This window comes from Puntigrus tetrazona, chromosome 23, assembly GCF_018831695.1.
Source record: "Puntigrus tetrazona isolate hp1 chromosome 23, ASM1883169v1, whole genome shotgun sequence".
Lineage (NCBI taxonomy): Eukaryota > Metazoa > Chordata > Actinopteri > Cypriniformes > Cyprinidae > Puntigrus > Puntigrus tetrazona.
The window spans coordinates 12,334,278-12,358,499 of NC_056721.1; the positions used below are offsets into that span (position 1 = coordinate 12,334,278).

The 24,222-nt window shown below is 36.9% G+C and overlaps 1 protein-coding gene across 9 annotated transcripts in view; it reads left to right on the forward strand.

Annotated features, from left to right (window-relative positions):
• The window catches only part of kcnab2b (potassium voltage-gated channel subfamily A regulatory beta subunit 2b), a 51,506-nt gene that overhangs the window by 1,672 nt on the left and 25,612 nt on the right, over nt 1–24,222 (forward strand). The window contains exons 2-4 of one of the 9 annotated variants that reach the window (XM_043224684.1): nt 1,992–2,074; nt 8,302–8,396; nt 8,545–8,586. In XM_043224684.1, coding sequence (XP_043080619.1) covers nt 8,329–8,396; nt 8,545–8,586 — 110 coding nt within the window. In that variant the 5' untranslated portion in view covers nt 1,992–2,074; nt 8,302–8,328. Of the gene's footprint in view, nt 1–1,843; nt 2,075–8,301; nt 8,397–8,544; nt 8,587–10,770; nt 10,897–12,752; nt 13,175–23,971 lie in introns of those variants that run through there. The other 8 variants (XM_043224683.1, XM_043224685.1, XM_043224679.1 and 5 more) reach the window with 8 other exon arrangements.

The following is a 24,222-nucleotide window of genomic DNA, read 5'->3' on the forward strand; positions in this document are numbered from 1 at the left end:
CCAAAGCTGAAGCAGCAGTAAACACCTTGAACTTTGAATAAGTCATTTTGGGAAATGCACCAAGCATGGTAACACACACACACACACACACAAATATATTTGTGTGTGTGTAAATATGTGTGTGTGTGTGTGTGTATAAGAAAATCTGATTTTAAGATGCTGTTTTATCAGATTTTAGTCATGTTAGAATATAATAATATTTACATATGCATTTATCTATAGCTTCAAAGGTTTTCTCACAAGGTTTTTTGCGTGACGTAAGTGGTGTGACATAAAAGACTTCAGCTGCTCCAAGCAAGTCTATCACCACAATCTGTAAGACCCGAAGTGACAGAGAGGATGGAAATGTTCCTGTCTCTGTTTTTCAAGGACAGGGCCTGTAGCTGAGCTTTGCCGTCACCTACTTCAGCAGCTATCACCTCTATTTCCAGTGATGCTCTTTGAGCTTTGGGTGCGAGTTTCAGTAAAGTGTTGAATGTTTAGTTGGATGGAACAAACCCTGTGATGTAGCGTCATTTTATACAGCCCAGACAGAAACTGGAGCTTATCTATAGAAAGTGTTCCTTCACCTCTGTATCCCTGGCAGCAAAGTGATAGTTTAGCCTGGTGGAACCTGTAAGGTGATGAGATATTTCACTGTTCCATGGGAGCGCACTTACAAGTAGGATTTTCAAGTGTATTTGGTTCATTATTTTGTTACTCGATTTTAAGAAACAAGTATGCTGAGGTTAGTTGCTAAAGGTGTCAACTCTTAGATTTTAGCTGCAAAAGCTCTGGAAAGAATCTAAGGACTGAATCTAACTGTCGAAAATAAAATGAGGCTTTTTATCTAGCGGAGAGCCTCCATATAGACTAAATTAAGGTTTAAGCTAATATGTTAAGCTCAGTTTAAAAAATAGCATCATTTTAAGAGCATGTTCTTTTAGCTGTTAGTTACTTGCCCTGTAAATTGGTTACCATCCAAGACAGAAAGCATGCTGGGTAGTAGACACAATGATTCAGCATGAATGTTTTGTCAGAGTTCACAAAATGACAATAGTCAGTTGAAGCTCAAACAACTCAAAATAAAGGTTGTTTATTGGCATTGGATTTACTATGAAAAAACTTAAACAACCTTGGAACCTTTCTATTCGGGTTCTGTATAGTGGAAGATAAAACACTAACAATTGTTACTTTAAGAACTGTTTACTGAAATGTTCTTTGGGGAACCTTTATAGTTCCCTGCAATAACCTCCTTTTGGAACCTTCATTCTTAAAATAGCTCACCAGAATCATGACAGATGTTGTATCACACATACTTAATCCAGATCAGATAGTAGTGATAACCGATACAAGTCATATTGTCGCTCTGAGTGGCAAAGTGAAATTTTAGCAAAAATGTTTGGATCACAAGTCAGCTCTATCAGTCTGGCTCCACACTTTTGAAAAGAAAATCATTAGCAACTGATCGTTGCTAATTCTTGTCTAACTAGAGATAAATTGATCTTTTTTCTAATACACATTTATCTTTAAAGAGAGGATTGCAAACCAATGCTCACAAGATATTGTCAACAGCAGTAAAAACAATCGAGCAAAATTAAACGCCTGTGTATTTTTTCAGTTAATTCATATTTACGCATGTTTTGTTTGGCTTGTGATTGAACTGGCATTGTTACAGTATCTCCAGTGAAGACCTACATCTACAAGATTGCTCTTAATGGCTTTTGTTTAGTTAATTCAGCGCTCAAATACCAGCATTTATTATGCTTTTGTGTTTCAACCTCAAATACTTTTCCTCACATTCACACAGTCACACACACACACACACACACACACACACACACACACACTCATTCGGAGCTGATGATCTGCATAGCCGGGGTAGCAGATTCGCTGAGCTTGGAGAGAAATACATTACTGCAAGCCAAAGCACTGGCAACATCCTCAGCTCACTCCTCCCTTTCTCTCTCTTCCCTGTCTGTCTGTTCCTTTCTCTATCTTACACCTTTCAGACAGGATTCTGCTCAACCCATCTGTGTTTCTACAGTGAAAGCCAAACTGGAGTTATCAGGCAGAAACACAGCACTAGACACCGGTGAGTGTGCATCTGCAGTATGTCTTTTTATTCATACTAGAGTATCTTTTTACATTTTTAATGCCAGAATCCTTTGTATTCTTCGAGAGTTCTGTTCTGCGAGAAATAACCTTAACACATGTCACGTCTGATAATGTTAGAAGAGATGTGTTGCATCTTTATTCATAAGATGATTAGCAATCTGTAGGTGATCACTGTCTACTTTCGCAGAGTTTTGGCTTCAGTTCAAACTCTGCACTGTGATTGGCTCACTGCAGTCATAGGGTTGTGAGTTGCCTCATATATACAGTTATTCAGTATTTTCACTGGAGTGAGATGATTGTTATAGTCCAGATGATTTATTCTGGAGTAGATGAGAAGACGAAGGTGGATAGCAGGTACTAAAGTGTCTGGTCTGTCAGCTCAGATTTTTACTGCTGTGTTGATGAGTTAAAGGGCCAGTTCATCCAAAAATCGTGTTGTCATTACTCTTATGTCGTTCTAAACCTGTATGACTTTGTGTCTTCTGTGGAAGATAATAGGAGATATTTTTTAATGCATGTCTCAGTCAAAAAATAACATACTTTTATGTTTGGATTGACATTAGAGTGAACTGTCACTTTAAACATATTATTTAATGCATGAGTTGAATTATTAATAATAATGGATTTACAACTGCGTACATAGTAATGAATCATACTATACTAGTTTTGTTAGAATGGCACTGTGAACTCTTTAATAATTTTATAATTGATATACAGATCAAGACGAATTCTTATAACACATTATTTATGATCTATATTCTGTGTATCTGTAAATATACAGTGCTCTGGTACTGTAAAGATCTTGATTCAAGATGAGTCTCATGTGTGAATGTTTTGGCCTATATTTCAATCCCCAAAATCTGCTGTCATCTCTCATCTCTAAAATCTAAATAGGGGATGTTAAAACTTAAAATGGGATATAGACTTTTTCACTTTACTTTTTACTTTCACTTTTACTTCTACAGCAAAATCTGAATCAATTCTATTACAATCGCTGAAGCTGTTTGTCATCTCATTAATAGACTACTTTTTGTGATTAGTATATCAGTGACATTTTTAAGTTTAGTTTTTAAGATAATAACAATGAATAATGAATAATATAATTTTACTTTTTTCCCCCAAATTCTTTCCCATAATAGTGGCAACTCCACATTCAAAGTAATAACTTGTAATATCAGTCCCTTGATGGCAAATTCAGTCACTGATTTAACAGCAAGCATTTTTGTATGAATGTGCCTTCAGTCTTTCAAGGCACTACAATGTCATAAACTTAAGTGATCTTTTTAGACAACAAAGTGAAATTATATTTTATATCCTTCTCAGTATAGATCAAAATGAAATAACAAAACATTTATAAACTATCTTCCCTTTCCAACTATACTTAAAAACTATAGTTTTTATGCTTTCCAGCGTTACAATATATCATGAGCAGTAAGTGTACATTTATTTTAAAAAGTATTTATACAAAATAGACCAGATGCGACTAAAGCAAACAAACTGTGTCCAATTTTTCTCAGGTTTTAAGCCTTGTATTAGCAGAGACTGTAACAGAGCACTTATGATTGATTTTGTAGTTAACTGATGAGAGAGAGAGAGAGAGAGAGAGAGAGAGAGGAAAAAACCCCATCTTGGATGCATTCCTAATGAGGACTGGCACGAGGGCAGCGAGCACTTTCTCTGTTCTCCAGCTGCTCTTAAAAGCCCTTGGGCAAGTGGGATGTCTACAATAGACACTGACCACCACTCAGCTCATCTCTAACACACAGCAGAGTAAGGGGCCACCCCACAAAGCACTGTAGAGGAGTTGAAGGAGAGAGAGAGAGAATGAGAAAGCATGCTGACAATGCAGTACACTGCCCAGAATCCTGATGAGGCAACAGTGAGGCTTCACTGCATTATGATCTCAAAGCCTGCCCCACCTCTCCCTCTCTAAACCTGACTCACTCCATATGCCTGAAGGGTGGATCACTCGGTTTGCCTGCCTTCAGCTAGGATGTTACGTAACCTTATGGATGTTGTAAACACTCATACAAATTATATATGTAGTAATGGTCTGTTGCCATTTTTAAATAATAGAGATTGCATGCATGTGCATATTAACGGAAGTATTTTATGAGTTGGGAAGTCGTAATTTTGAATCAGGTGCATTCATGCCACATTTATCAAAAGAGGATGTCTACAAATAAACATTTTGTAAATGAAAGTAATATTTCACAGACGAGGCTTAAGCTCAGTACCAGATTAAAAAGTAAATCCGAGCATTTTAAACGACTTGAAATATATCAGTGCCTTTGCTTTGTCTCAGGGTGCACACCAGTAATGTTATTTTCTAAGGCACGTTTTTAAAATTACTTAAATATCCCAATTGAACAATAGCCTAATCCTGACTTAGTCTATTTACTATCTGTGAAACCAGGTCATGATGTTTTTATTCATTGGAATACATTTATCATCAATATAGGCACTATTCCCACTGACACTTTCCTATATCGGAAATTTCCCTCTCGTGATTTTGACTTTGTGCTGGAGTTCATGTGCATTCAGCTTGTAATTAAAATCCTTTCTACATGACTCATGAAAAATAGTCTTCTGGCTAATTCTTAAAACTTTAATGCACTGTAAGAGTGGATAGGAACTAAAAAAAATAGTTCTTCGTTTTGCATTATAACGGTTCTTTGTTCTACATTCGATTATTAAATGATCCAGTATTTTCTTAATATTAATTAATTGCAAAATTCTGAAAGAGCAAAAAAAAAACTTTAAATACTACATTATTAATGCTGCCTAAGACTTTTGGATCCCACAGGATATGGACATTCTTGATCAAATGTCACTGTGCCTCAGGATTCACTGAAATTCTTATTTTGATTTTGAAAGAAACTGCTGAGTCATGAAAATGACCTGTCGCTCAGTGTGTGTGTGTGTGTGTGTGTGTGTGTGTGTGTGTGTGTGTGTTGCAGTGGTGCTCATATCTGACTGTGTATTGCAGCCCATATACTGTTCCTTCCCCCCACACTTTACCACCCGTAACAGCATGAGGCAGCAGAAATGTGAACTTGATATTATAAATCTACCTTCCATTCCCTTGTTCACTTTCCCTCTTTTTTTCTCCGTTTTAAAATGCCACAGAAAGCAAGTATCCAAGGGCTAAATATCTTACAGCTGAGCTGTTATTGAACAGTGTGCCATTCGCTGTAGGATGATGTACCGAAGAACATATGCAGGACAATACCGGCAGCTATTAAGTCACATTAATGCTTCCTTATAACCACCTACATTTTATAAAGACATCACTTGCATGAACTGAATAAAAAGATTACAATAAAAACTGTAATATTATGATGTATTATTGCTGATTTGGTGCTCAGGAAACATTATAAATTGTATAATGTAAATGATGTTACAGTAATTAAATATTTTATATATATTTATATTTGTAAAATTTTTGTAATAGAATAAACACTGACATTGTGATCGATTGTTACTGGCCCTGGACTGTAAATTGCGTTGAGCATACAGTGCATCTGCTGTAGACCGATCAATAACCTTGGCTGTTAACATATACGCATGTAACGTATAGTCCGCCGTGCATAAAGTCTCTCTCTTTTCATATTGAGCGTGTCTTCAAGTGACCTCATGTGTGCAGGGTGTTCAGGTCATGCAGGGTGATTACTAGCTCATGCCACCTGGCCTCACAGAGGACACCTTTAGCAAACATATCAAGGGCCAGATTGTAGCTGTAGTGTCTTTGTCACATGGACACCCAAAACCAAAGCGTTAGCCATCAGATTAAAGGGTTGGGTATCTTGATATGAGACGTATTCCGATACAAGAGTCGCGGGACAGAGATGCGATAAAGACAGATAAATTTTACCTAATTGTCGGTGTAGATTTCACAAGGCTGTTTTAGGTTCTTTAGGGTGTGATAATAGATTTAGTAGATTTCTGTTTTGTGGCTTTATTTGAAGATTTCACAGCTGTTTCTTAAAATATTGTAATTATGTATCGTTGTAAATATTAACTCATGCTTTTTCTACATTATTTGCTTTCCTCAGTTTTAGTGTATTTACTGTATTTATCTTTCTGATTATTATTCTTTATCATTTATGGTTCAAAAGAAGGATACATAATTAGGATTTTTAAACATCAATCAAACAAGTTCTCCCAAAGGGTTATTATGTACAGTGCAGCAGTCAAAATGAAAAACGTGATTCATTTCCTCCGTACTGAAATTGATTTGTAATGTAAACCTTCCGAGTCCGACGTACTATGAGCTCCAGTGTTGTAAAGATATGATATAAGTTTCTGTTGTAGGGTTGTAGTTTTTTGTAGTCGGTCATCTAAAATTCAAAATATGTTCTTTTGAGAAACTTGAGGGTGAGTAAATGATGACAAAGCTTTCCTTTATAGGTGAACTACCCCTTTATGTACACAGTTTTGTATTTTTGTCTGATTTTCAGATACCTTTATGCTTAAAATGTAAAAATGTCTCATTTTAATACCCATGTAGCCCTTGTTCTCGTCGCTCTGCAGTAGCATCAGTACTCCAAGTGCCAAGCGGAGCTGTGTAAAGTGTCGACCCTACACTTTCTCTCACTTCTCTTGCCTGAATGTTTTATCTCTGCAGTTTATAATGTACTTCTGGTGCAATTCTGCCAGGCTGGAGACGGGCCAATTGGCCATGCGGTGAGAAGAGACAGCAGGTGGACCTCGACAGGCTTTAAACAAAGTCATGCTTGTTCAGTAATATTCAGAGTTTGCTCATTACGGAAACAACGCACAGGGATTACAGTTTGACACCTCATATAATTATTTAGCATTGTTGTTTTAAGGTACGTTGATCAAAAGTTTGGAATCCTGGGATATACAGACATAATTCTTGTCCCGGTTTCCTGTCCACGAATGAACAAACAGGGTGGCCCTTTTCATCTTATTAAAGCATTACAGGCTTATATCCTGCGTTTTTATATTGATGTATGAACTATTGGATATTGTACAAAAACTATTGAACAAACTTTGTTTGATAGTTAATCCCAAAAATACTATAATAAAGCAACGTTATTATTATTATTATTATTATTTGTTTTACAAATTTTCAGTTGATATTGACACTAAGGTAGTTACATAATTTACTTAAGTTTTAATCGCATAATTTAAACTATTCCGTTCTGTTACCAGAGTAATTTAAGAAAAATAATGCAGCCTTTGTTTTTCCTTTGTTTTAAATAAATTTATTAACTAAAATGCACTTTAACTTGCAACTTAATGTAATTTAGGATACATTTGCCATTACAAGTTAACTTTTTTTTACCTTTTGTTTATTTTGAAGACAGGATGCTTAATATACTCCTGTCATTGTATTTTACGTTGATTTTAACAATGTACCTAATTGTAGGTTACAATCTTAACTTTAATGTAAAAAACTTTTTGTGCCAGTGTTTATACAATTGTCATTGCATTCACAATAGTGGATTTTATGATTATTTATTATAAAAGGTGAAAACTCACTGAAGTCACTGTTCTTTCAATAGCAGTTAAAATGGTTTGGATACTATGTTAGATCACAGATGACAGATCACAGAGGACAAGTAGGATTGTTCTTTCTGAGAATCAGCATTTTTTGTATGGTCTCTAACATCTGAATTCATGCACTAATGAGATAGAGATGTGTTAAATGGCTCCTGGGGCTAAATGAACTGCTGCACTTAATTCTAATAGTATTTTTTTTAGGTGAAAGTTTCCCCATAATGCATCACTTAATCATCAGTGTACTTGTACACTGATGATTAAGCTTTGCTATTTATGGCACACATCAATAATGCTGAAATATGCTTTAGCATAGTAGCTAAATAGGTTATCAGTAGGTCATCCCTGGGCCAAGATGTGCAGCAATCAACAATTCTTGAGCCTATCCTGTCCTTTAATATTGTATTTCGAGAACAACAAAAATTAAGTCGCCATCATGCTAATTTAGCTCAGGACGAGTTTGTTTTAAGAAGCAGAATCATATATATCTATACAGATAGACGTTATTCAGGCTAACCAGCAATGAAATATACAGTAAAACATAGTCTTTTGGGTGATTTCAAGAGTGCTTATGTACAGTAAGTTTCCCATGAGTGGCACAAAACAAATAAGTGGCGCCACCTCCTGGCCCTTCACTGTTTGACTTCATTTAACAGATATGTTTTGTGTTCTGTACAGAAGCTGAGAGTCTGAGTGAGAGGCTCCATGTACCCTGAACCCAACACAGATTCTCCTGCTCGTCTCTCCACGCGGCAGACTGGGTCCCCCTATACGTGAGCAGAGCCTTCTCACTCAAAGAGAGTCAATAATTTGCTGATAAATGAAAACAACTATATGAGCAATACCTAACCAATAGGCTGCATTTATATTATTCTTACCACCTTCACTAAATTTTTTTTTTTCTTTTTGTGATTGCTGTAGAGCTCGATATGGGAGTCCAAAGAGGCAGCTGCAGTTTTACAGGTACTGTACCTCTGCCCTTCACGTGTAAATATAGCCAGCTCTCCATGAGATTACATAAAACGCTTTCATCCATAGCACTATACAGTAGAGTAAAATGCAGAGACGGTCCCCCTGGAGTATCCGGGAGTTAAGTGCCTTGCTCAAGGACAATGGAGACGGAGCGAGATTGTAAAATCAGTACGCACTCATGTTCTGAGACTGAAACTTTTGCGTTAACAGCAAAGATTTTTTTGGCCGTTTGTACGGCTGGTGATATATAGTTTAAAAATGTGTCTTAAAGGGGCATTTCTAACTGAAAGAGTTTTTAGGCATTTACATGAAAACAAAGTTTTGGGGGCTTGAAAGTATAAGCGTTTAAAAAAAAAAACATTGCTTATGTTTATTGCGTGTTTAAAGGTATGTATGCAGACACGTGTTTCTTCATCAACTAGTGACCTGGCATGCAGAATACAGTGTTTTAGCCGTTTCCGTGGATCAGTGAACAGGGATTGTTTTGACAGTGTTGCCATCTATAATTTCAAAAATGCAGACTTGCAAAGGAAAAACTTGTGCAAGCTGTGTGCAGATGTTCTTTCAGTATTTTGTAGTTTTTATATTTGGTATTTATTGCACTGTATATGTTGAATTAAGTCAGAAAAGCCACATTTGCAACCTGAGAGACATTATTTGTTGATGTAAGTGTAATTAAAATATACACTACTGTTAAAAAGTTTGGGGTCAGTAAGATTTTTTAAAATTGTTATATTCGGTAAGAATGCGTTAAATTGGACGAAGACATTTGTAATGCTGCAAAAGATTTCCATTTCAAATTTCCATGTTTCTTGAACATCAAATATTAGAATGATTTCTGAAGTATCACGTGACACTGAAGAAAGACACCGCTGTTAAAATTTCAGCTTAACCATCACAGGAATAAAAAACATTTTAAAATAAATAGTCTTTTACAATCTGTGAAACTAAATCTTACTGACCCCAAACCTAAACTTTGGTTTAGAAATCACGTGTACAAAATGTTGTTATGATTATAAAAGAGTGCCCTGAGTGTTCATCACCAGCACAGAGATGAGTTTTCATCCTGTCAGTGTGATGCTGTAATTCTTCCCGTCTCTGTTTAACTATTCCTGACATGAACATCTTACACAAAGCCAAGATGTAGTGTAACTATTTCATAATGAGCTCTGCTGAGTCATTTGAGAGAATACTGAACCTTACTGGCGATCTGGTTCCTCTGGCCTATGAAATGAGTTATATATTTAGCCTGGATGTGACATCACAGGCAAATGGTGTAAGCTAAATAATAGATGCTACTGTTTTAAGGCACGTCTTTAGTCACAGAGAAATGAAGGAAACAGCAAAGGTCACAGCATTTTTGCTCTGTATGGAGAACTGTAATTAACACAAGCAAATAAGCTGCCGTGTGTCTACATTCAAAGATAATGTGTTTCCTGTTGTGACGGGCAGCTGAGAACAGCACTCACCATCTACTGTATGAACAAGTTTAAGGTCTGCTGGGTTTGACTTCTACTCGAATACGTAACCACACGTCTCGCTCACTCTCTCTCTCTCTATATCTCATTTTCATCCCTGTGGTCCTGAATTCCTTGTCATCATTATCTACAGTGAAATATTTGAACTTAAAAACAACACACACATGACTTCTTTATGACTTATGCAACATTTGTGTTTAATTTATTTTTCAGCACATTATTATTCAATTTTTTTCCTATGTGCGTACAACTTTATTTTGTTTTAAAATTTTATAAAATTGTGTTATTTTTTTAAATGTTTGTTTATTTTATTTTTATGCAAATCAAAACATATTAAACATTTAAATTAAATTTTAATTCCATTTTTAAATCCAATTTTATTTTAGCAAGGATTTCCTCACTGTACCTTGAACAAGGTAATATGCAGGGCTTTTTTGTTCTTCGTTCTGTACTTTTCAGTTTTGTACTCGTACGAAACGGAGAACAAGCAGAAATGGCTTTTAGGAGACTTTCTAGTGGTACAACATCAAAGGCTTTTAGAGCAAAAGCTGACTTGAATAATTCATGTTTGCAGAGCATTCTGGCACTGCGATAGGTTGGCAAAACATTGTCTCTGTGACATTCGCCAGAGTGGGTGGCGTCTGGTGTTTTCGAGGGGTGGAGCTTTTATTTTGCCGTTCGCTAATTACTAAAGCACATATTCAAAAGGCTCTCGGTTTAAGGAGGAAAACGGCGGTCTTCTTTAGTGTTCCGACCAGCATTAAGTTGTCAGATGAGCAGTGTGGTGCAAAACCCGTACGTGACTCGACCTCCGAGGAACCGGGTAAGTACAAGGCTGGTACTTTAGCTGAACATGGGTCCCGCTTGAGGATGTTGCATGGTGATCCCGCTCATGCCCGCTCTTAGGTTAGAGGTGTTAGAGTGATGGGGGAACGGAGAGCAGGGCTCACATCCACAGACCGTCTTGGTCTACTGTAAGCTACTGCATCATGATGTTTTAGTTATGAGAGTAAAGAAGGTCAGTTTCTTCCCACTCTGGAGCTTTTGCAGGGTAGAATGAAGAACGAAGCTGTGGAGAACGAGCGGAGGGTGTAACGGTCCAAATGTGGTGGTTTTTATCTCTGACTTGATGAGATTGTGCTTTTGTGATGGGGGTAATGTTGTTTTGGACCGTGATTGTGTCTTCAGTGGAGATGTGGATTCAGACGGTTAGATCTAATGAAGCATGATTGTGTAAAGTGCATGCTGTCCTGACCGCAGTCACACGAGTGGCATTTTCTAACAGGTGTTTTAAAATAAAATCTTCTGCACTGAACTTTCATTTTTAATAACAATAAAACGCCCCTTTTTTTACTGATGTGACATGGATGTTTGAGTAAATTATTCATACATGTCCTAGGCATACAGGTACGTGCAGAAAGAGTTTTTATTTCGTTTTAAATGGGTTTCTGTTGTCGTTTGATAGCAGAACACCAGTCAGTTGACATTATTTGAGCACATTCCTCGTTATAGTCTTATAAAGCTTTGTGATTTTTAGTTGAATATTCATCCAAAACACAGATCAGATTCTTTACTAGTAATTAAAAACATTGCTTTATGTATATATGGTATGACTACAAAAATATATTGGCGTTTCTTCAGACTCTGGGCACTTTTGACCCTGTGTATTTTGAGTCTTTTTTTTTTTTTTACACACTAGTTTCTCATTAAATTTGTCGACTAAAAATGTCTAGTAGTGATACACGTGAGTTTACCTCTTTACACATTTGTATTTAACTTCATTTTGATCTGCAAATGATATGATAGAAAGTTAATTTCAATGATAATATATTATATATACCTAAAAAACTATTTTATGATGATAGCAATTTTAAATATTTAATTTTATATATTACTACTGAATACATTTATATATAATTGTATATATTTGATAAATTACTAATATTTATACAATATTTTAAACATGCATTAATATTTTTTCTTGTGAGTTTTAAGTTTAAAACTTTTTAAATTATAAAAAAGTAGCAAAAAAAAGTGAAGGCATGATCATTTTAATTTGATCATTTTAGTGTGATCTCTATGTAACAAAATAATAAAAAAAATTATATCAATGTCATAATAGTTTTAATTAAGATAATCAGCCTAAATCAACCCAGAACCTAATCAGCCAGGTACATAAATGTGCCCAAAGTTGAAGAAACACATTTATAGACACATTTTATGTTTAGGCCTCTCATTAAGCTGTCTTACTACATACAAAGAGAAAAGTACATGATGTTTACTTTTAGGATTCTGGTCTTTGTTGGTGTCAGTGCCAGTCTATTTTTTGATCGTCATACGTTAGACTGTTTTAACTGACTGGATCCTGGATAGTTTTGGCATTCGGGTCCTCCAGAACAACTGCGGCAGCATTCTTCACACATGCCTGAATGTCCACTCACCTCCGTTGCTTGATCACGCATGTGTATGGAAGAATACAACACCCACTTGACTTCATTCTATGAAGATCAGCCCGTTAAAACTGGCCGTTGCATTGGAGTCCCACAGGAGAAAGGGGCCGGGAGGGTGGTCTCTGAATGCGGTGTTGATTGCCATGGGAGGCGGGCGCTATTTAAAGCAAGGGCTCTGACCTGCAACAGTCTGCTGGTCTCTGTCATGCCACTCGCTTCACTCTTCTGTCTGTGTGTGTGAGACCCGGGCACCAAGTGGTAGGGCATGTTTGCCACTCACAGGAGCAGTTTGACTGAGGTGCGGGTCGGGCACACCGGCCGCCGCCTCAGCCGCCAACACAGTGTCCCCTCCGAACCCCTGCAGATCCCCAAGAATGGGCCGCCGGGGAATAGCGTACGGAGGAGCAGCAGCATTAGCAGCGGAAAGATGCTGTCCCTGTCCTTCAGCGAAAGCATGCGGAGCGACATCGACCGCTACCTGTCGGACCAGGGTCTGTACCCTTTGCGGCAGGGTGGGGGGGAACTGGGGGAGATCAGGAGTCTGCGTGAGGTGCGGGCAGCCGCCCAGCTCAAAAACCTGGAGGACTTCCTGAGGACCAATGGAGTGTCGCTACAGGAGTCCATCTCCTTCCAGACTGGGATGAGGTACAGGTAAGGGCCGCAGAGGATGCAAGTCCTGCTTTTAAATCTGGGGTTGAGTTTCACATATGATTAGCGGTCAGTGATTGATGCTGGATAGGAATGTGGCTCCCGTGTTGATTTGACAATTAAATGTGAAGATGTACTTTCTTCATCAGTAAGTTTCTAGTTGGTCTTTCAACCTGTGAAATGCATTATTTTTGTGATATATATTTTGAATTAGTTTTATTTTCATATTTTAATTTAAAATGGTTTAATTTATGCAATTATTTTATGCTGTTGTTGTTTTATTATTTTATTTTATTTTTATAGCTTTAATTTCTATTTCAGTTCAGTTTTAATAAATGTATTGTTTTAATTTTATATGTATTTGTGCAATTTTCTCAAATTGTTCTCATTTTGCTATTTAAAATATTTCTAAATAGCTTTTCAGTTTAGTGTTAGGTTAGTATGGAAGGTATGTATTTTTAATTAGTTTTTTTTATTTTTATATGATTTTAATTTTCAGTTTATTGGTATGTGTGTGTATGTATGCATGTATGTGTGTGTGTGTGTATATTTTTTTACATGTTTTTTACAGGTTCTTTATATTTTTATTAGATATTTTGTTTAATTCTAAATATGTTAAAAAATTGGAAAATATAATGTGTAAATATATTAAAAATATATTTACATTTTAACATTTTATTTCATTTCAACTTATTTTGTTTGTCTTAACAATAACAACTCTACTTTTTCTCTTTTTTTGGATTAATATTTTCTAGCGTGGTTATGTTGGTCTGTTCGGCAGGAAATGAACATTTTTTATAATCATTTTGACACCAATCTTAATGTACTGCATACATATAGCCTGTTGCTCTATTAGACTATTGGTTGTCACTTTGGAGGTGTAATGGAGTCTTGTTTTGGCCCTTGTTGTGTGTATCTAAGTCACCCAGAGAGAATAGCAAGTGTTAAGCAGAGACTGAAGCAGGGTCTGGACCAGCTGTGTGATTTGGATTAAGTGCTTTGCTTTTATAAGCCATTGGGAGGGCATTGGTCCCACGATGGCCTGCTAGTATAATGTTTTCGGTCTTTACATTACTGTCCTGTCAGCAACAGATCAGGCATATCATGATACTTAGAAATGGCAAGTGTTTTTGTAAATGATTCATTGCTAGTCATTCTTGTTTTAAAGTGTACACGCATTTTACCTACCTATTTAATATATTTTTCTAGTTTAGTCCTTTCATCTTCATAACGGGTTTGCAGTGTAGAAAGGAAATTGTCAGAAACCAATTGCTTTACAACATTAGGGTTTACAGTGTAGTAAAATGTTTCAAGTTTATTAACTAAAATGACCAAATAAAAACGTATTGCATTGTTACCATTTTATGAATATGCTATTGTTCATTTATCATGTTTGTTCATAATATGGAATTATATAATGTATTATGACCAAATTTAATTGAGTTCAGATTCTTCAAATAATACTAATTTATACAGTTTAAAATTGTTAAAGCATAGGTTAATGAATGCTCTAAATGCATCCATTGTCAGTTTATAATACCCAATGCATTTATTAATGTTAATGAATTGAACCTTATTATAAAGTGTTACAATGCAATCTTAAATCATAGATAGCCTGATTGACCTGTAAATGTGTATTGTGTTGCTTTCCAGTGCTCCCTGTGGATGCTTTTGGAATCTGAGAGACAGAATGCCTTTGCACTGATGATCAGGGACAGTTGGTGTTTAGTCAAAAGCGGTGTAGAATGTCAGCAGTCTATGTCTGCGGCTGTGTCTTCAGTTTGGATCAAAGATTGCTCAGTGTGCAACACATAATAGCACGGATGATTTAATTACAGAGGATAATAACACGGCTAATCACAATGGCTTTAAAAAAACGCAAATGGTGAAGGAAGGGTATCACTCAACACACAAACCGCTCTGAATCTGCATCGATTAAACAAAGCGTCACGAGCAGCCAAGGTAGCAATACAAATGATCTTCCTGCCAAAATGTCCACCGTTTGCAGTTTTCACACTGTACACGGGATCTTTTCACAACTGTTGATATTCGCAGCCTGGTATGTTGTCGCTGAATTGTTGAAAGCAGTTGTCTATTTTCTACCTGCCACATGCTCTCATACTATATCGGTCTATTTAATCACTAAATCCATCATCAACTTCCTTTACCGTCCTTTTTGCCTGTGTGGATTTAAATAGTCTCTGTGTTGTCATGTCTAAAGAGTCCTAAGCCTTTTACTAGCGACTGACATGAAAAGCAGCGTCCAGGTCTATTCAAGTCCAAACATCCCAATATTTGCATTTTATGTGTGGCCTATGGAACATACGGCTTCCTTCACATGGATGCAAACGTAAAAAAAAAAAAAAAAAAAAAAGGTTTGTGTCCAGATAATGTAGTTACAACAACTACCAGCAGGGGCATACTGGATCATGCTAAGCGGTGAAATCCTGTCTCTAACCTTGGCTCTAATCTAACAAACAGCTGTGCCATATTTGCCCACCAGATGGCAGAAAGTGCCCATCATCTTGGCGGTATGTGTGCTGAGAAGTCTGTGTCTGTCAAAAAAGGCACATACCAGTCCATCTGTCGTTAGCCTCTTCGTTTTGTCAACTTCTCTTCTTAGAGAATTACATATTTATAGCGCTTACCTTTCGAGATGACATTTTTATGGATTTTAAGACGTTCATTTCTATGATTCATTGTTTGTCCCAGAATCCCACCGCCGTCCGTTAGCACAATGCAATTAGCTGTCATCCCAAGACTCCTGGACTTGAATGTAATCAGTTAACCGTACAAGAGTAATAATTAATAACTAATTAAGTACTGTGCAGGAGGGAGTTGGAGCCCCTGCCTCTGTCTCTGTCTCTCTTTCTTTCTGTCCTGCAGAGCTAATGAGGCAGGCCTCTTTTCTGCTCTACTTCCTCTTCAATTAAAGGCCGCCGCTCATTCTGTCTCTTTGTTTTTCCTTCTGTGTTTCCCTTTTATTTTTTATGCAGTATTTCCCCTTAGGGAATGTACTCTGGATTAAACATGCACTTACATAATGCAGCCTGGATTATCCATAAATACATAAATGCATACACTTGCAGCCAAAGGTTTGGAATAATTACCATTTGTTTGATGAAATCTGAATATTAGAATAATTTCTGAAGGATCATGTGAGACTTGATCATGTGAAAAATCATCTTTGCCAGCATGGGATTATGTATATTAAAATAATAATCAGTTATTTAAAATTGTAATAATATTTCAGTATTACAGCTTTCACTTAGGTTTTATTAAAGAAATACAGCCTTGGTGAGCAGGGAGACTTCTTTTAAAAACATGCATTTTTTTTCTTTCAAACTTTTGGTTGGCAGTGTATGTGCATACATAGTTAATATTAACATGAATTTAACGTCTGTATTTTGTTATCTCTCAATTTAATGCAGCAGCACTCAAGAGGAGAGGAGAATAAATGTGTTAACATGTCCTGCAGCCTGGCATAATCTCAGTACATCAGACTAATTGGGATAATCACATTGTGGAAAAAGAGCTTTCTGCAGGCCGATACCACGCTAAAGACGGGCCCGTAAGACATGCTTCACTGGGCCTGGATTAGACAGTGCTGTAAATCTGCCTCGAATGGATTGGGTTCCATCACATCTTTGTCTTCCCTTTTATGAAAGTTAGCTTTTGTGTATGATTTATGCACCCTGTCCGTTGAAGGTCAGAAAGAAGCATGGATTCTTAGTTTCTCTCAAGGTCTCTTGGGAGATTTTTTCCCTTGCCATTTTTGCTGATTGTAAGTCTTTTTGTAAGGCTGATTGTAAAGAATTTTATTCTTTGTAAAGCTTTGTGAAAAGTGCCATACAATTACATTTTAATGAAATTTCCTTGTTACTGCTTATGGAAGGAATATTTAATATAAATCCTGCATAAAAGGCTGTGCATTTGAGCTGAATAACAGTGTGCCAATGTAAATTTGAATATGCATTATGCATTCCTGCTTTCCATATAAACATAAAAAATGTGGTTATACTTTAACTACTAGGTGATAAAATCCCTCTAAATTGTAGTAGTTTAATGAAAATTTAATGATTTGATAAAATGCATGCTTGTACTTTAAATTTAATAAAACATCTGCATGTAATTACGCTGTTACGTTGATAGGAAGTGCTATAAGTAACTTATGTGTATATATATTAAGTGGGACCAAATGTGCTTATAAAACATAAAAGTATAATCTAAACTCATGGATATTGTGCTCTTATTCAGTAGTGCTGATGGACAGGCGGTCTTGCTGTCCCCTCCAGGGCTGCGCAGTAAAAGGCCAGGCTGTATGAATTCAATTTAAAGAAAGTGCAGTTAGCTTTTTTTTTTTTTTTTTTTTTTTTTTTAGTGTCTAGAAGATGGAGCGCTGGAGCAATGTGAGGGAGAACCGCAGGCGCTGTAGCTGTGAATTAAGCTGCTCATGCAGCGTAAGCTTGAAACGGGAGACCCGGCATTTCATCCTTATAACTGCTGCCTTATAATAGATAGACTTTTGGAGAGTTGATTGGGTGCAGGTCCCAGCAGTCTTTCCCTCAGCACTGAGAGTTTGTCTTGTGGATGTTCTTGCAAATAAATGCAGTGGTGTCACAAAGTCTGACATCTCTAATGAAAACTGCATCTATTTTACTGTTTTGTAATCAAGTAAAAAAAATACATACAAATAATAACATTTATTTAATTGACCAAAAAAATTGTTACGAAGACTTTAAGGACTTGTAAGTCAAAAATATAGAAAAATAGATCCTTTGTTTTATTACACCATTCACTCACTTCTTTATGTACGTATTGAACATGTCCTAATGCGCATGTAAAGACTACTGAACCAGGACAGATGTCAGATTCGCAGTATCTGCGACTTCTTTGAGCTGTAAGGACTTTCTTTATTCCTTTGGAGCTGTGATGGCGCTTTTGTGTTTATCATTAGCGGAAAGAGCTTATGGAACTGAAATTTTCTGCAACATGTTCATTTTAATTTGTTGATCATTACACTCTTCATTTTCCTTGCTTTGCGGACCAGCTCAGCCCCACTGAATTGCAGCAGCTGGTATATGTAGCTGTAATTGCTGTCAGTGCTTTAATGCAGTAATTGCTATGCTGTCCACCTGGTGTGTTACTGCCCGTTCAGGCTCTCACACATCAAATACTACTAAAAATCAAACGAGATTTAGGTATTTTTTGTGTTCTATTCTCTTCGCTTGTCTGTCCACATGTCTCAAATGAATATGTTCGTTCCACTTATAATCTCTGAAACAGCCTCTATAACACATGTGACAGCTCTAGTATGTAACCACACAGCGTTTGACATTGAGAGGCAAAGCAGCTGCTCTCTGCTACACGGAGTTCGATTTTGCATTAGAAGTCTACACGCTTTATCATCAGGAGTGCTGGGGATGTTACAGTCTAATGAGATGTAGCTTATGTGAAAAAGACAGCTTATATTAAATATATTTATTTATGGATTTTGCATGAGTTGAGCACTATATTGGCAGGCACATTTTCTAAGAAGCCTGTCGTAGTAATGTTCATATATATATATATATATATATATATATATATATATATATATATATATATATATATATACATATATATATATATATATATATATATATATATATATATATGTGTGTGTGTGTGTGTGTGTGTGTGTGTGCACTTAAGTCTCTTTAATGTCATCAGGATTGCAGAGCTTTAGGATATGTTGAGTCTTTAACAGTAACCTTCAGGCTCTGACAGAACAAAGTTATAAATATGCATGAGAAGCGACTTTGTGATTGCCTGCTTGTGTTTTCCCACATTTGGTTTGTTTTATTTAGATATGAGAGGAGTTGAAGCAACTTTTTTTATTCACTTTAAAGGAAAAGCTGCACATTTGCTGAAAATGTACTCACCCTCAGGTCATCCAAGATGTAGATGCGTTTGTTTCCTCATTAAAACCGCTTTGGAGAAGTTTAGCATTATGTCACTTAGATCCTCTGCAGTTGAATAGATGCCGTCAGAATGAGTTCAAACAGTTGATAAAACATCACGATAGTCCACGTGACTCCAGTCCATCAGCTAACCTCTTGAAGTGGAAAGCTGTGTGTTTGTCATTTTGAGTTTGAACGAGTCTTCTTTCCATTATATTGTTTCTCTAGCTCTCTCGTCTGAATCAGGAGAGAAATAGCGCTATTTGCAAGAAAAGACTTTTTCAATGGAGGTTGTGTTATTATGGATTGTGGACTTGTATTAATATGGTTTAATGATGGATTTGTTTCTTACAAACGCACAGCTTTTCACTTTACAAGATGCTTTTCAGATGTTTCAACTCATTCCGGCGGCACTTATTCACTGCAGAGAATCCGATAATGAGCAAGTAATGTGATGCTAAATATCACTGAATAAACAAACAAACCCATTTTTGATGACCTGAGGTTTAGTCAGTTTTCAGCAAAAATAGGCTAAAATAGTGGTTTTAAATGTAAAGGTTACAATTTAAGGAAACTATTTTTTTAGGTGCCTTTTATTCTTTCAATAGTTCATTTTAAAAGTATAAATATTTCATTTGGTGTCTCAGTTAATTTGAGCTCATAAAAACTGGAACCCACTGTAATTAATCTTCTGAGAAGATATGATTTTTTTTTCTTTTCTGTATGGTTGAGTCATCGTCACTGATCTGATAAAGCTGATAAAAGTTTGCTGGGAAGCCTCAAGCAGAATGAGTTGGTGAGCTCTTTTGTTCTTTTGTTCTATTCTCCTGTACTCCTGAGCACTCTTGGCTCATGGGTAATTCACAACATTAAACTGCAACAATTAATGTTCAAGCTCTCAGTAGGTAGCTACAAATAACTGATAGAGGTGTTGTGTGCTGTTTGAACCACCTTAACAGTTCTGAAGACATGTTTATCGCTTTTAGATTATGTGGTAAATTAAAGCTGGTTCACCCCAAAATGAAAATTGCCATATGCAGTAAAGTAGTATGCTAGTAGTAATTATACGTCACTAGTTTGAGTTTTGGATGAAGTACAGTTTTAATCCACAAAGTTGTGAATATAATGAGGATGAGAGTGCTGTTTGTGGCTCTGAGAGGTAATTGTTAGGTGTTTGCGTGTGCTTCTGATGAGAGCCGGAGCCCTGCGGTGAAGCTCACTGCGGAGAGACTGAGCTCTGCTGCGAGGTGGTAGATGATTGAACGGCTCTGGAGGATTTTCCAGGAGCTTATTTGACTGTGGATAAGTCTGGAGTTAGGCTTCTAATCAAAGGTGAAAGGAGGGAGCTCTTGACAATTTAAATGGAGTAGAAGCGTTTGAAGTGCCAGGAGGTTAAAAGTGAGGAACAATGGGAGATTATTGCTTTTGGAGACCTACGGCCCCAGCCCAACACCCAAATGACAGGGCACCTCCCTTTAAGAGGAGAATTGAGGATCTCACCAGTGTTGAGATCCCGTTACAATTTTGACATGTTTCATAAAGCAGTGTGCTGTGCATGCAATGCCATTCAACTGGTTTTTAAGTCAATTACACTTCTATAACTGTTAAACCATGTTCGCGATCTCATAACATGATTTATATCATTTACATTTAAATACACTTTTATCCAAAGCAACCTAAATTGCACTTCACATGTATTCTCTCTCCGCCTGTAATACAAAGAAGGCTTTGATTCATGACTTTCACCTCTAGACTGATGGCCTTTCTAAGCAGTACACATGCCGCACTAAAACAAGCGCCCTTAAAACAGACCCAGGCTTACAGCTGATGCACGATAGCCTTCTCTTTCTCAAGTGCACCTCACACATCCCACCTCTCTCGTTAGAAAGGTCACATCTCCCCCGGTGCAACACTAAGCCTTGTCCTCAGCCATTTGACACATAATGGGCTGTGGCTATGCTTTCCTTTCTCTAATGATAATTAAATTACTGCTTGTACATCCGACATTTAAAACGGGCCTCTAAAATCTAATACTGAAACTATCTGGTACCTGCAGAGGCGGTGACGGATTTGATTTACAGGGGTGTATTGGAATAGCAGGAGGCTGACAGGTGAGCGTTGCACTGGGCTGTTGTCTGTGTGTAAACTCATAACTTCAGTGTTAATCCATTCACAGGGTCACCAGGACACAAATACATTTGTGACCATGACAAAATGTACATTGTTCTCTCCCCCTTGTTTATTCACAGTGTCCGGTAAGTGGACTCTTTTCCAGGAGGATCACATTGCAGCACTCTTGGAACACCTTAGAGCTTAGCATCTTTTTTTAGGGAACAACAGCAGCATTCAATAGATGGTCAGCAATGTCAGCGGAACAGTAGTGGGGTAGTGTTAATTTTTACACAGTTCTATTATGACAACTCTGTCAATATGGTGCTGTGAGTATTTAAGACTACAAGTAGCGTGTACAGTATAATAGCCCATAGCAGATCTATACAGGTGGAGATGAATGCTGACCAGCCATTTAAATGTAAAGCTGTAAACTCTCTTGTGCAGCGTTAACTAATAAGCTTGTCCCAAGTAGTTTATTGCTTTGTATATCATACATTTGTGTTAACGACCCATCCGCCTGTGTCGCATATTTACAGTAACGCAAAATATGCAAACATTTTATTATCATATTGTGGAATCATTATGCTTAATTTATTCATTGTCTAGGAAGAACCAAGTCTTCAGTGTCACATGATCTTTCAAAAATCATTTAATATCCTGATATTCTTGGTACACTTATTATCCATGTTGAAAACAGTTGCTTAATATTTCTGTGGAAAACGCTGATACATTGTTTTCAGACTAATTTGTTCATGCATTCTGTATGCATTCTGAATAAAAGTGTTCATTGCTTTCAAAAAAATTAATAAATAAAACATACTGAACCTCTAAATTTTGTCAATTAATCAACCAGCAAATCTCTTCAGTTTACAGTGTTCATTGATTTTTCGGCTTGCGCATATCAGGCAGGTCAATTAATTGTAAAATTTTAAGAACATTGCTAATATCACACTGCTGTTTTTTTTTTTTTACTTTTTAATATTTTCACCGTTTTGATTGAAATCCATATTTCTTTGATTAAAATCCATCTCTCAAAGAACTTAAAGTTTTGCTATAGAATTTTTTCACGTCAGCTTAAGTTTATATTATCATCAATATTTGCTTTATATTTCAGTGTGTCATGTTAGCATGTGGCATGCCTGTGACTCTGAATCATGTGCAGTGGCAGATGGGGTGAAACTGGTTGCCAGTGGATTAGGGTTTACATGTCAAAAGACACATTTTCTCATCTCATCTCAAGCCATGATTTCCTGTTTTTTTTTCTCAAGATACTGCGTGATGAAAGATGCCCGAGTTCAGTATCCTGTCTGCCTGTCTTATTTAAACGGACCGCTGCTTTACTCAAGCCTTCTGGCAGAGTCTTTGTCCTGAGGCTAGCGAGTGTCAAAGTGCCATTCACGAAACTCTGTATGTTCACTTAAGCCGCCTGTCCACTTGCTTTCATCTAGAGGTGGGATGACACGCGTTCCTCTAATCCCAAGTGCATTAAAAGCGGGCAGTGGCTCTGTCAGTCAGTGGCTTTAGGCGCAGTAATGTGCTAGAGATGCAGGAATAGCGTGTGTCATTTGTGTGTCAGATTATAAGAGAGCTCATCTCAGTGTTTACGGTCTGCAGGACGTACACTCACACACATTCACAGACACCATCGCACTAAGGACCACAGCGGTTAGCTTAGATTAGAGAATTTTATGATATGCAGTGTTTCTGCAAATACTATAATATGTAAAGGTATGCAGGAATCTCTCTCTCTCTCTCTCTCTATCTATCTATCTATCTATCTATCTATCTATCTCTCTGTCTCTCTATCTATCTCTCTGTCTATCTATCTATCTATCTATCTATCTATCTATCTATCTATCTATCTATCTATCTATCTATCTATCTATCTCTCTATCTATCTATCTATCTATCTATCTATCTATCTATCTATCTATCTATCTATCTATCTATCTATCTATCTATCTATCTCTGTCTCTCTATCTATCTATCTATCTCTCTGGCTGTCCATATATCGGTCGGTACGTTTGTATTTAATATAGCATTTAAATGAATTCATTATTTATAGCATCACAATCAATATATAACATTTATTTCATTTATTTTAAAATACAATTGACATATTTTTTCCACCGTTACTCTAATATTACAATCACTGTCTGAAACATACTTTATCCAGAAGATTTTTGAATAAACTTTTAGGCAAGATTGTAATTTTTAGTGAGATTAAAAATTGTTGAATGAAATTAAGCCTTCTGCATGAGAAGTCGTGAGAAATGAAGGCTAGCGCACAATCTGCATTCTGCATACTCAAATGTTTTGTCATGAATATTAATGGCTGGTCAGGCTGCACAAAAGACCTTGCTTCTCTCCCACACTCACAGAACTGCAGCAGTCGTGTGCACTGAAGTCACTGAAATCTACTCATGTGAGAATTCTGCTCCTCTTTTGTTACAGAACAAACAGAAAGAAAGAAGAAAAGCCACATCTGTTACTTTATCGCTCTTTTTAACATGACTCTCAAACCAGACTTGTGTTTGTCCTCGGACATTCTGTCATGCGTAGGCAGTGTGGAATATCAGGTACGAGCTGATCTAACACAACATAGTGAGAGCTTAGACCTTCCCACTTTCTCTCTAGTTTACACACGCATACTCTCTCTCTCTCTCTCTCTCTCTCTCTCTCTCTCTCTCTTTCTCTCTTGCTCACTCGCACACTCGTCACACTATGCTGTTTTATATACTCTCTCTCACTCAGCATTTATGCTTCTGCTCAGCGCACAGTGAGAAACATTACTGGAAGTTGATCTAAACCAGAAGACTGATTATGAAAAATGACTGTCAGTTAACGTTAGGAATGCCAGATGGACAACAATAAAGCAACCGACGAAAGTGGGGAATAACAAGGAGCAAGTCCACTTACAGTGCAGTCAGAGGAGAGTGGAGAAGAGCTTGATGTGCTGCAGTGTGACGTGGATGGATGTGGGATTTCTCCCCCGTT